Below are 13,096 nucleotides of genomic sequence, written 5' to 3'. Positions count from 1 at the left end.
ATTTATATCAATCACGTGTCGTTCGTTATCGGTGTTGAGGTTGCTGGCTTGCTGGCAGTCGAGAGAGATACAATTAGAATTCCTATTGTCTGTAATGGAGGGGGAGAGAAGTCAGCTTGGGTTTCTGCCCCCAACCATTGTGTAATAATCCTAGTTAGACAGTGGCTGGGAGTGTCTCTCAGGCTGGGGCACCACATGACTGTCTCACAGGCCTTTCAATGCCCTGTGCCTGGAAGAACCAGCAGACTTTGAGAAGTGACAAGAGGGTCATAAATACCCAGCAAACCCCCAGTACCCCGATGGGACCTTACATCTTCAGAAGAGAGGAGACAGTCACCCAGATAGAGGAGGAAACAGAGTGAATGACAATAACATAAAAACAAACCAGCACTGACAGTTTATGAATAGACTGTTAGTATCTCAGATTGGGAAACCAGATAGGCTTCCTTATCTATTCCACTGTTTGTACTATTTTCAAAGGTTTGTACACAGTAGACATTATAAGGAATTAAAAACTACAAGAACAGGTGAAATGTAATCATTCTGAAACTAAACTGAGACAATGATCAATATACGACACAAAGGGACAGGTGCATACTCGGTCAAACTCATTTAAGGGAGATTAATAGCTTCAACGTTCTCAAGAACTGTGCAGAAAAATCACTATTGCTGATTACATGCATAACTATCTCTGTATACTTGCCAAGACAATGGCAGGTACAGCACAGGGTTAGATACAGAGTAAAGTTCCCTCTACACTGTCCCCATCAAACACTCCCAGGATAGGGACAGCACGGGATTAGATACAGAGTAAAGCTTCCTTTACACTGTCCCCATCAAACATTCCCAGGACAGGGAGACAGCATGAGGTTAGATACAGAGTAAAGTTCCCTCTACACTGTCCCCATCAAACACTCCCAGGATAGGGACAGCACGGGATTAGATACAGAGTAAAGCTTCCTTTACACTGGCCCCATCAAACATTCCCAGGACAGGGAGACAGCATGAGGTTAGATACAGAGTAAAGCCCCCTCTATACTGTCCCCCATCAAACACTCCCAGGGCAAGGACAGCACAGGGTTAGATACAAAGTAAAGCTCCTTCTACACTGTATCCATCAAATACTAAGAATTCAGGGACAATACAAGGTTAGATATTTTTTGTAGGAGTGAGACATGGGCATTGTTGGCTGGCCAGGATTTATTGTCCGTCCCTAGTTGCCCCTTGAGAAGGTGGGGGTGAGCTGCCTTCTTGACCCGCTGCAGTCCATGTGCTGTGGGTTGACCTTAAGGAGGGAATCCCAGGATTCTGACCCAGTGACAGTGAAGGAACAGCAATATATTTCCAAGTCAGGATGGTGAGTGGCTCAGAGGGAACTTGCAAGGGGTGGTGTTCCCATGTATCTGCTGCCCTTCTCCTTCTAGATGGAAGTGGTCGCGGGTTTGGAAGGTGCTGCCTGAGGATCGTTGGTAAGTTTCTGCAGTGCACCTTGTAGATGGTACACACTGCTGCTACTGAGCGTCGGTGGGGGAGGGAGTGGGTGTTTGTGGATGTGGTGCCAATCAAGCGGCTGCTTTGTCCTGGATGGTGTCAAGCTTCTTGAGTGTTGTTGGAGCTGCCCCCATCCAGGGCAAGTGGGGAGGATTCCATCACACTCCTGACTTGTACCTTGTAGATGGTGGACAGGCTTTGGAGAGTCAGGAGGTGAGAAACGTTCTGCAGTATTCCCAGCCTCTGACCTGCTCTTGTATCCACTATATGCATGTGGCGAGTCCAGCTGAGTTTCTGGTCAATGATAATCCCAAGGATGTGGGGGATTCAGTGGGGAATGTCAAGAGGTGATTAGATTATCCCTTATTGAGCATGGTTTGCCTTGTATTTATGTGGCGTCATTTTACTTGCCATTTGTCAGCCCACCCTTGGACATTGTCCAGATCTTGTTGCATTTGAACATGACTGCTTCAATATCTAAGGAGCTGCAAATGGTGTTGAACATCGTGAAATCATCAGTGAACATCCCAATTTTGACCTTTTTAATGAAGGGAAAGTAATTGACGAAGCAGCTGAAGATGGCTGGGCCTAGGACACTCCCCTGAGGAACTCCTGCAGAGATGTCCGGGAGCTGAGGTGACTGACCTCCAATAACCACAACCATCTTCCGATGTATCAGGTATGACTCCAACCAGCAGAGTCTGCCCCTGATTCCCATCGATTCCAGTTTTGCCAGGGCTCCTTGATGCCACACTCTGTCAAATCCAGCCTTGATGTCTAGGGCTGTCACTCTCCCCTCCCCTCTGGAATCCAGCTCTTTTGTCCATGTTTGAACCAAGGCTGGAATGAGTTCAGGAGCTGAGTGGCCCTGGTGGAACCCAAACTGGGTGTCACTGAGCAGATGCTGCTTGATAGCACCATTGATGACCCCTTCCATCACTTTACTGATGTTTGACTGATGGGACGGTAATTGGATTTGTTCTGCTTTTTGTGTACAGGACATACCTGGTCACTTTCCACATTGTTGGATAGATAACCAGTGTTGTAGCTGGACTGGAAGAGCGTGGCTCGAGGAGTGGCAAAATACAGGGTAAAGCTCTCTCTATTAAAAACCGAAAAAACTGTGGATGCTGTCAATCAGAAACAAACATAGAAATTGCTATGAAAGAGCAGCTGGTCAGACAGCATCTGTGAAGAGGAATCAGAGTTAACATTTTGTGTCTGCTGACCCTCTGGGGAAGGGACACTGGATCTGAAACATTAACTCTAATTTCTCTTCACAGATGCAGCCAGACCTGCTAAGCTTTTCCAGCAATTTCTGTGTTTGTTTTTAAAGCTCTCTCTACACTGTCCCCATCAAACACATGCCAGGATAGGTCCAGCATGGGGTCAGACACAGAGTAAAATTTCCAATAGGCTACCTCATTGAACTCTCACAGAGAAGGAACACCGGGCATTATTTACAGTAAAAACCCACCGTCACTGTCCTATGAAATGCTCCCAGGTCAGAGTTTAGTTAGTTGTCCTCTTCTACAGAGGTTCCACCTTCCCTTTCTTCCAACCTGTTTGGTATTTGTGTCAGTGAGGAAACTGGAAGTCTCTGCACTCGTGATCAGGTACCTTCCACATCTGCAGGCACAGCCCCATTACCGACTGAATGCACTCACCTGTATGAGGTAATCTTCTGCAACTTTTCCACTGGCACATTGTAGCCGCATTCCTCCAAAACCTCTTCCTTGGCGATTTGCTGCAGAGAAAGCCCTGGTTTATCGACAATTCCAGCACAAAGCTCGTAGGTCACGCCAACAGATGCAGGCAGGAGTTTGACTGAGTGAGAAGAATCATCTTCAGTTGTCTCATCGGGTGGTATCAACCCTTGCCTTGCACACTCACTCATGTAGACAGCTGCAAACGAAGGACTACAAGACTCAGCAACATTTCACCCACAGATACTAACAGCACTTGAGGTGGCCAATTTGCCCTTTGTTGCCAGCTAAGAGCTGTCCAATTATTCCCATAGCATTATTACCATAGTATGGTAAATGTTCCCTTTACAAGTGTTGACCTAATTCCCATTTGCAAGTTATTTCTGAATCCTCTTCCAGCACCTTTTCAGGCTGTGTGTTTCGGATCACAACAACACAGCATGTAAAACGATTCACGCCATCACCTCTCGGCTTCTTTCAGCAAATAACTTTAATCTTAACTTCTTGTTACTGATCCTACGCCAGTAAGAATTGTTTCTCCTTATGTATTCTGCCAGTGCCCCTCATCATTCTGAACATCCTGTAACACTCGCCTTAATCCTGTCTACTATAAAATGATCAATCCCAGCTTCTCTCCTCATTACTGAAGTCTCCCATCCATTGTACCATTCACTAGAACCTTAGCTCAACTTTATTCAGTGTCCTTCATAAAATCTACACTATACTGAAGAGGACAACTCACAGCTCCCCAGTGAAGGCAGAGATATTTGTACTGACTTGAAATCTTCATAAAGTACAGCACACAGTTTACACCCTTGGCCCTTGAACACATTTCCCCTTAAAACTTTGCTTCCCAATCCATAAGCCACATTACTTGTGCAGCTAAGATCTATCAGTAATACCTGCTTCCAGAAATGAACTATACCACCTTTGATTAGGTTTGTTCATGACTGTAAAGAGAACACATTTATAGGACGACTGAGAAAAGCAGAGAGGATATAGAGTTGACTGAGTTCTACTGCAGACAGTCAGTATAAATTCATTCAGCTTCTTGGATGCTATCACCAATTATCAGTTCTGGCACTTATCAAAAGACTCTAAGTGTCACTCTACCTAGTGATTGTCTTTCTTCTGTCCTGGAGGGTGGGTGTTGAAGAGTGTGGTGCTGGAAAAGCACAGCAGGTCAGGCAGCATCCGAGAAGCAGGAGAGTCAACCTGATGAAGGGCTTATGCCTGAAACATTGACTCTCCTGCTCCTCGGATGCTGCCTGACCTGCTGTGCTTTTCCAGCACCATACTTTTTGACTCTGATCTCCAGCATCTGTCTGTAGTCCTCACTTTCTCCTGGCGGATAGGTACCTCACCTCAACACCCAGACTGAGACCTGTTTCAATCTAAAAGCTGTACTTTGTCCACCTGTGGCCTCTTTACTCGTGTTGAACGAATGGCAGTTTTTGAACTGAAGGACTTTCAAGGAGGTGCAGATGGAGTGTTGAAGTGCAGGAAATCATTTAGCCTCACCTTTCCCACTGCAGTGTCTGAATGCGGTTTCAAGGCAGAGTCCAGACTTCCAAATTTAAGGCATTGCCAGTCTAGAATAGATGGGCCAGTTAGCTCAGTTGATTGGACAGTGGGTTTGCATTGTACAGTGATACCGACATAATGGGGTCACCAGCAAGTTCTACCTTCTCAGCCTCTCCCCTCACCAGAAGCATGGTGACCGTGGGGATAAGCCACTAACTTTCTACTGAGAGAGAAGCCCCACTGTCCTCAGTGACAGGTTCACCTGGTACAGAGGGAATGCTGTACTATCGGAGATCTTCAATCTTGGGTGACATATTAAATTATAATTGATCTGCTCACTCAGTGTGGACAAAAGAAATTTTTCTAAAAAAGATTAGGGCTTTTCTTAGAAGTTTTACATCTGTGCTGGTCAGTATCAGGAAAATTCACCCAAGCATTTCTGCCACCTCCAGCAGGATATCACCACTAAACACATCTTCCTTCCTCCACTGTCAGCATCCCATAGGCACCATTGTCTCCCAGATACCCTGGTCCACTCCTCTCCACACCACCACGGAACCTTCCCATGCAGTTTTCAGTATCCTGAGGGTTTCTGCCTTGAGTACTTCCCAGGCAGTGAGTTCCAGATTCTCTCTACTCTCCGGATGAAAAGCTTTTCCCTCAAATCTCCCACCTCTAAATCGATACCCTTGGCTATGAATCCCCTAACAAAGAGGAATAAGATCCACCCTGGGCCCCTCATTTCAATCACATCTCCTCTCAGTCTCCTCTGTACAAATGAAGACACCCTCGCCTCCCCCCACCCCCTCCCCCAGTCCATCCAACCTTCCCATCTTCAGTGGAGGGAAGGCTCAGGAACCTGGTATTATTCCTGTAGACTCCCGCGCGCGCGTGCTGTCAGTGGAAATAGAAAATAACAGACTGACTCCAGCCTCCACATGCTATTAGATCAATGCAGAGATTAGCCACAGGCCAGTGCAGGCTACAGCAATGCTTCAGTGATCAAAGGCAATTTACCCAGTATATGTTTAACTAAACTCGTTTACACATAATAGTGCAGCAAAGGCTAACCCAAAATAAAAAAGGGTTTGGTTGGAAATGAAATCAGGCACTTGAATGCATTTCAATTAAATGCTTTGCCAAGACAAGCTTTTCAGATAGCAGGATAAAGAATGAGACAGGGGGGGCAACAGGGGTACAAATTACATGGTGTTGATAAAGGTAAAAATGTACAAATAATGCATGCTGCTTTCCTCCTGTCCCAGGAGCAGTCTGTGTTACACCCGTTCTGGCATGTTCAAAAACACCAAACCTTACTCTTGCATAAGCAAATCGAGAAAGCTGCTACTGACTCTGTCCAGAGCAGTTTGTCAAAGTCATATCAAAGAGCCTGTCTGAGTTTCACTACCTGCTGATCCCATCTGAACAAATCAGACAGTATGGCTATGTCCACTCAACTCTCAGTCTGCTCTTCCCAACAGATATTAAGCCAGTCCTGTAAAGGTGCCAATGTAGGTATGCATGTTTCACAAGGTTCACTGTCCTGTAAGGAAAGAGACCTTCCTTATTAGTGACTTTGAGATTTCATCTCAGAATGCAGACTTCACCTTCTTGACTGTAACCTTCTATTATTTAAGCAACCATCGAGTCAGCTCGGGTTCAGTATCACGGAATCATACAACATAGGTGGCTATTCTATTCAATAGCCCTCCAGCTGCTCTTTAAAAGAGCTATCCAATTCCCATCTCTCTTTCCCCATAGCCCATTACAATCGAATCATACAGGTACAGAAGATGCCTATGACTCATTAAGTCTGCACCAACAAGGCTATGCTATATCATCCCACGTTTCCGCACGTGACCCATCGCCTTCAATGTTATGACATTGCAAGTTCTCATCCAAGTACATTTTAAAGGTTGTGAAGTTTCCCACCTCAACTCCCCGCCCAGACCGTGCATTTCAGATGCTCAGCACCCTTGGGTTAAAAAAAATGTTTCTTCAAATCCCCTCTAAACCTTCACCTTACACCTTACAATGCTACCCCCTTGTTACTGACCCTTTAACTAAAGGGAACAGCTCTATCCACCCTGTCCACGCCCCTCAGAATCTTGTACACCTCTCTCAGGACCACCCTCCCCAGTGTTCTGAGGAAGGTTCACTGGATACAAGATGTTAATTCTGGCTTCTCTCCACAGATGCTTCCAGACCCTGCTGAGTATTTCCAGCAATTTCTGTTTCCAACATAATCTCCCTGCTTTGATAATCTATATCTTGGCTGATAAAGGCAAGTGTCCTGCCTGCTTTCTTCATGAGGAGAAAGTGAGGACTGCAGATGCTGGAGATCAGAGCTGAAAAATGTGTTGCTGGAAAAGCGCAGCAGGTCAGGCAGCATCCAAGGAGCAGGAGAATCGACGTTTCGGGCATGAGCCCTTCTTCAGGAATGGTTCATGAAGAAGGGCTCATGCCAGAAACATCGATTCTCCTGTTCCTTGGATGCTGCCTGACCTGCTGCGCTTTTCCAGCAACATATTTTCAGCTCTGCTTTCTTTATGACCCTAGTACTATCCTGCCACCTTCAGGGATCTGTGGACAAACACCACTTTCCTCCAAAGTACATCCACAGTTTTCCAAAATAAATCCAGACCCTTCCCCACACAGTACTTATTCCTTTTTTTAAGTTACTACTGAGCCTGCTTCCACCACCCTCTCAGACATCACATTCCAGATTAGAACCACAAAATCTCGACAGTGTGGAAGCAGGCAACTCAGCCCATCAATTTCAGACTGAGCCTTTGAACAGCATCCCAACCAGATCGACCAATGAGATAAAAGATCCTGAGCACTCCCCAGGGTGCTTGATCCACGGCCAGGGAATCACAGGCTTTTTACACAAATAAAACAGACAACTTGTGAGCATCGTTATCCCATTAAAAATGACATCAATAACTAATCAATCTTTTTCTGATGAATGGCTTATGTCCGAAATGTCGATTCTCCTGCTCCTCAGATGCTGCCTGACTTCCTGTGCTTTTCCAGCACCACACTCTCAACTCTACTCAATCTGTTTGGTCAGGACATTATCCTCCCCTTCTCAACCTGTCATGTGATCCCTCAAGTAATATTACACCAGACTGTTAGGATGGGCAACAAGTACTAGAGCGGGACTTGAACCCATAATGTTTTGAGCAACAGACAGGTGGATTATTAACTGAGCCAAGCTGCCATCTATAAAGTCAACTGAGAGCTCCTTTTCACCTGATGCCCACAGAGGTATCATTTTGTAGGAGATAACTACTGTCCAGTAATTTGCCTAATGACTTATTAATGTGAGGAAGAGCACGTTGGTGAGACACACAAATGTCACAGGTAATCTGATCCTGTCGACAGACAATAGCCCGAGCAAACATCGGCTGATGTGGGGGTTATCCTGACTGCTAGGTTGGTGCCTTACTCCACAGCATCGTTGGGATATATCTCACTGGTGCTGAGCTCCAGTTTATATTCACCTACCCATTCCTGTAGGTCCTCCCTCAAAACAAGGGACACTTCCACAAACAGCCCACTGTAGGCTGCTTGGATTCCAAATCTCTGCACGTAGCAAAACACACACTTCTGAGCAAAGATTACCTGGGCGGAACTGCTTGACCAGGATAAAGGACTCTTGTGTAGAATTGAAGATCAGGACTGAGACACTGAGATAGAAAAAGGAGAGAAAAAAAAATATTCATTACACTGCCCCTCTGGAGTAACACACAATTTTGTGAATGTGCTGATGTGCAAAGAGACTCTGATGCCTATGTATACAAATCCTTCCATTGGCATACCTAAAACAACCGTGGGTATCACAGGACCTGGAATGCATCAACTCCACCTCCTCCCCCACACAAATTTTAATCTAAAGTTTGGAACTTTCCTTTGACAATCAGGTGTGTTCCTGTAAGGCAGGCAGCATCCGAGGAGCAGGAGAATCGACGTTTCGGGCACAAGCCCTTCTTCAGGATTCTCCTGCTCCTCGGATGCTGCCTGACCTGCTGTGTTTTTCCAGCACCACATTTTTCAACTCTGGTACTCCAGCATCTGCAGTCCTCACTTTCTCCTCCGTGTTCCTGTAAGGGACAATTATCGGTCACTTTGGTTTAATTAGTTCATTTGGCTCTTGCTTACTTTATTGGTTTACTTAAAGGAGTACACAAAGTCCTTGAAGATGGCAGGCCAAGTCGATAAGCTTGTTGCAAAAGTGTTTGGTTACTTGGCTTTATACATAGAGGAATGGAACTGCAAAGACTTTTTTTTATTTTCCTTTATTTTGGGTTATGGACAAAATCAGAAAAGTCTGCTATAAACCAAGGAAACTGTGGAAGGAGATGCTGTACTTCTAAACAAGTTACCGGAGCCCATTCTGAGTTGTAGTTATACCTCGTTCAAGCAGTGAGGGAGGATTACTGAACTCATTGGCACTGTTCAGGGCAGTTTTGCCCACAGGCAGCCTGTTGATTGAAAACCCAATCAGGACTGTTCTGTGGGTCAGGAATCATCAGCACAACAACAACACCCTGATTGGCTCCTGGGCAGGCCGGCAGTCTGTGTGTGAACAAGACACTGGCGGAAAGCTTCCAGATCTCAAAGAGACAACATCCTCTCTCTTTTCAGAGAAGCAACAAAGCAATAAATAGAAAACGGGAGACAACAGCTTCGCTTCACTTGGAGGTCGCCACTGATGATGTTACCTCGCCAGGTAATGAAACGTCTGGATATCAAACCTACAGCTCAGCGAGCAAACCTACACCCCCTAAACCTCAACCTGAGCTACAAACCTTCACAAACCTTGCAAGCAACAAAGTATTGGACGATAGCTCGCTATTCTCACTCACTATTTATCTACCAGCTGCTGCCTCAACTATTGACTGCAAGACAGAATAGTTAGTGTCGAGAGTGTGGTGCTAGAAAAGCACAGTATCAAAGCAGCAGCAAAATTGATGTTTCGGGCATAAGCCCTTCCTGGTGAAGACCTTGAATAATCTGATTTAATCCTTAACTTTTGTGATGATTCAAAGCACAGTGGGACTTTGATATCAGTATATGCTCCCAAGTGGATCAAGACAAAATAAAATAGAGATTATGCTAGAAATATTAAAATAATCACTGGTTTGGCTTCAGCTGGAATATGATGGACAATTCTGGGCTCTACACTTCAGGAGAAATGCAACTGCATCAGAAAGGGAACAGAAGAGATTCACCATGATGGGAGTTATTCAGAAGATGTCAGAAAGGTTGAGACTCTTCTCCTTGGGGAACAAAGAGGATTGACCTAATGGAGATTTTAAAACTGATGACAGGTTTGGTGAATAGGTGAACAACCAGAAGTCAGGAAGACAAAACCATTGGACATTTTTCTGGTGGGGGTATGATGCTTACCCTCAGAAAGTTTCTTGAATTTAAAACATTACTTGAAAAGGTGGTGGAAGCTGAATCCATCAATATTTTTAAAAGGGAGTTGGGTCATTACTTGAGGGCAAGGAACCTACAGAGGGTGTTTGACCAAGCAGGACTGCTCTTTCAAAGAGTCAGCACACAGTCTGATGGGCCAAACAGCTTCCTTCCACCACGTAGGCTCAATTATTCTGCGATTGTTAGCCTTGCCTTTAAGCTGCCTTTATCATCTATAACATTGATAATATTTGCTACCACGCTCTCCATGGCCTCTCCCCTGGTTACGTCAGTGACCCCTCTCCAGCTCTACAAGCCTGAGACCCCAGAACTGCTCCAGTCCGTGAGGCCCTCTCCATCCTGCTCTTTGCAGCCGGGATTGGCTCAATGCACTGAAAGTCCAACCTCAAACCTCCCACATCCTTTAACTCTCCACAGGCTGTATTTGACCAAGTCTGTTGGTGTCCTGGTCAAGTGTTCCTTTCTTTGGTTTAGTGTCACTCATTGCTTACTTATACTGTTCTCGCGAGGCTCCTTGTAATGGTTTCCCATGGGAACTGTTGCATGCCAATTGGCAGTCATGTTACCCACATTAAAACCACGACTAGAATTCAAAAGTAGTTTGTTAGTCGTAAAGAACATTGCAAAGCTATACTGTTTGGTAAAGCGTTATCGAAATGCAGGTATTTTCCTAGCCCCAATAAATGGCTTGGCACACTCAATGGGCTGAATGGCCCAATGCTGCTATCGGCAGAGAAGGCCAATCAGAGGAGCTCCTCGCTGCTGAGTAGGAAGGCAGGAAGGTCACCTCCGGTCCCCTCCTACCCAGACACAGCTGCCCCCCACCCCACCATCACCAAACAGACCATGGAGGGGGTGGCAAGAGTGAAGTCCACTACCTCAAATACCCATCATTTCTCCAGGGTAGGGGAGTTCAAGACTGAGGGGAATATTTTAAAGGTGAGAGGTAAAGGGACATGAGGGGCAACATTTTCACAGAGTGGTTAATGTGTGGAATGAACTCCCAGAGGAAGTGGTGGATACTGAGACAGTTACAATATTGAGAATGTATTTGGATCAGTACATGAATATGAAATGTTTGGAGAGACATGGTGGGACTAGTTTAGTTTGGGAACATAGTTGGCATGTACTGGTTGACCCGAAGGGTCTATTTCCATGCAGTATGACTGAGTGAAAATCTGCCATTGCTTGTGTGAAATTCATGCTATTTAATGCAGAATAAAGTTAGTAGCATTTATCACCCATCCTGAGAAGGTCACACAGGGTTTATAAAACAGCACTCACCTACCACGCCGAATGTGTCTCCGCCCCCTCGCTGATCTCCGCCCCCGCACCTAACCCCACCCCTGAGCCTAACCCCGCCCCTGAGTCTAACCCCGCCCCTGAGCCTAACCCCACCCCTAAGCCTAACCCCACCCCCACTCCCACCTCCAGCCCCACACCAGGTCCCAGGCCCCAGGTCCTAGCTCCCAGCCCTGCCGTATTTTCACCATCCCTCCAGACCTACCATCAGATCAATCCTCAGCAGAGGCCTCACCTTCATCCTCCTACGGTCCCGGATTAACGAATTCAACACACAGCGAGACGTCGAACAATTCTTCCGCCGCCTTCGTCTCCGCGCCTACTTCTCCAACCAGGACTCCCGCCCACCCTCTGACGACCCCTTCTCCCGCCTCCAACACACCCCATCCACCTGGACACCCCGTGCTGGCCTCTTACCCGCCCTCGATCTCTTCATAGCCAACTGCCGCCGTGACATTGACCGCCTCAACCTCTCCACCCCTCTCACCCACTCCAACCTCTCACCTCGGAATGTACAGCCCTCCACTCCCTCCGCTCCAACCCCGACCTCACCATCAAACCGGCAGACAAGGGAGGCGCGGTGGTAGTTTGGCGCACCAATCTCTATATTGCTGAGGCTAAACGCCAGCTCGCAGACACCTCCTCCAACTGCCCCCTTGACCATGACCCCACCTCCCACCACCAAACCATCATCTCCCAGACCATCCATAACCTCGTCACCTCAGGGGATCTCCCATCCACCGCCTCCAACCTCATAGTCCCACAACCCCGCACCGCCTGTTTCTACCTCCTGCCCAAAATCCACAAACCTGACTGTCCCGGCCTACCCATTGTCTCAGCCTGCTCCTGCCCCACCGAACTCATCTCTGCATACCTCGACATAGTCCTATCCCCCTTAGTCCAAGAACTCCCCACCTACGTTCGGGACACCACCCACACCCTCCACCTCCTCCATGATTATCGCTTCCCCGGTCCCCAACGCCTTATCTTCACCGTGGATATCCAGTCCCTGTACACCTCCATCCCCCATCACGAAGGACTCAAAGCCCTCCGCTTCTTCCTTTCCCACCGAACCAACCAGTACCGTTCCACTGACACTCTCCTTCGACTGACTGAACTGGTCCTCACCCTGAACAACTTCTCTTTCCAATCCTCCCACTTCCTCCAAACCAAAGGAGTAGCCATGGGCACCCACAAGGGCCCCAGCTATGCCTGCCTCTTCGTAGGATATGTGGAACAGTCCATCTTCCGCAGCTACACTGGCACCACCCCCCACCTTTTCCTCCGCTACATTGATGACTGTATCGGCGCTGCCTCGTGCTCCCACGAGGAGGTTGAACAGTTCATCCACTTTACTAACACCTTCCCCCCCTACCTCAAATTTACCTGGACCATCTCAGACTCCTCCCTCCCCTTCCTAGACCTCTCCATTTCTATCTCGGGCGACCGACTCAACATGGACGTATACTATAAACCGACTGACTCCCACAGCTACCTAGATTACACGTCTTCCCACCCTTCCCCCTGTAAAAACGCCATCCCATATTCCCAATTCCTTCGTCTTCGCCGCACCTGGTCCTAGGAGGACCAATTCCAATACCATACAACCCAGATGGGTTCCTTCT

The 13,096-nt window shown here is 47.0% G+C and overlaps 1 protein-coding gene across 2 annotated transcripts in view; it reads right to left on the bottom strand.

Moving 5' to 3' along the window:
• nudt14 (nudix (nucleoside diphosphate linked moiety X)-type motif 14) overlaps positions 1-13,096 on the bottom strand; it is a 256,056-nt gene that overhangs the window by 22,992 nt on the left and 219,968 nt on the right. For both annotated transcript variants that reach the window (XM_072568027.1, XM_072568026.1), the window contains 2 exons: positions 8,349-8,413; positions 3,159-3,396 (listed from right to left, as the gene is read on the bottom strand). In XM_072568027.1, coding sequence (XP_072424128.1) covers positions 3,159-3,396; positions 8,349-8,413 — 303 coding nt within the window. The remainder of the gene's footprint in view (positions 1-3,158; positions 3,397-8,348; positions 8,414-13,096) is intronic.

The sequence above is a fragment of the Chiloscyllium punctatum genome, chromosome 4 (genome assembly GCF_047496795.1).
Source record: "Chiloscyllium punctatum isolate Juve2018m chromosome 4, sChiPun1.3, whole genome shotgun sequence".
Taxonomy (NCBI): Eukaryota; Metazoa; Chordata; class Chondrichthyes; order Orectolobiformes; family Hemiscylliidae; genus Chiloscyllium; species Chiloscyllium punctatum.
This window is presented reverse-complemented; position numbering and strand designations above follow the sequence as displayed.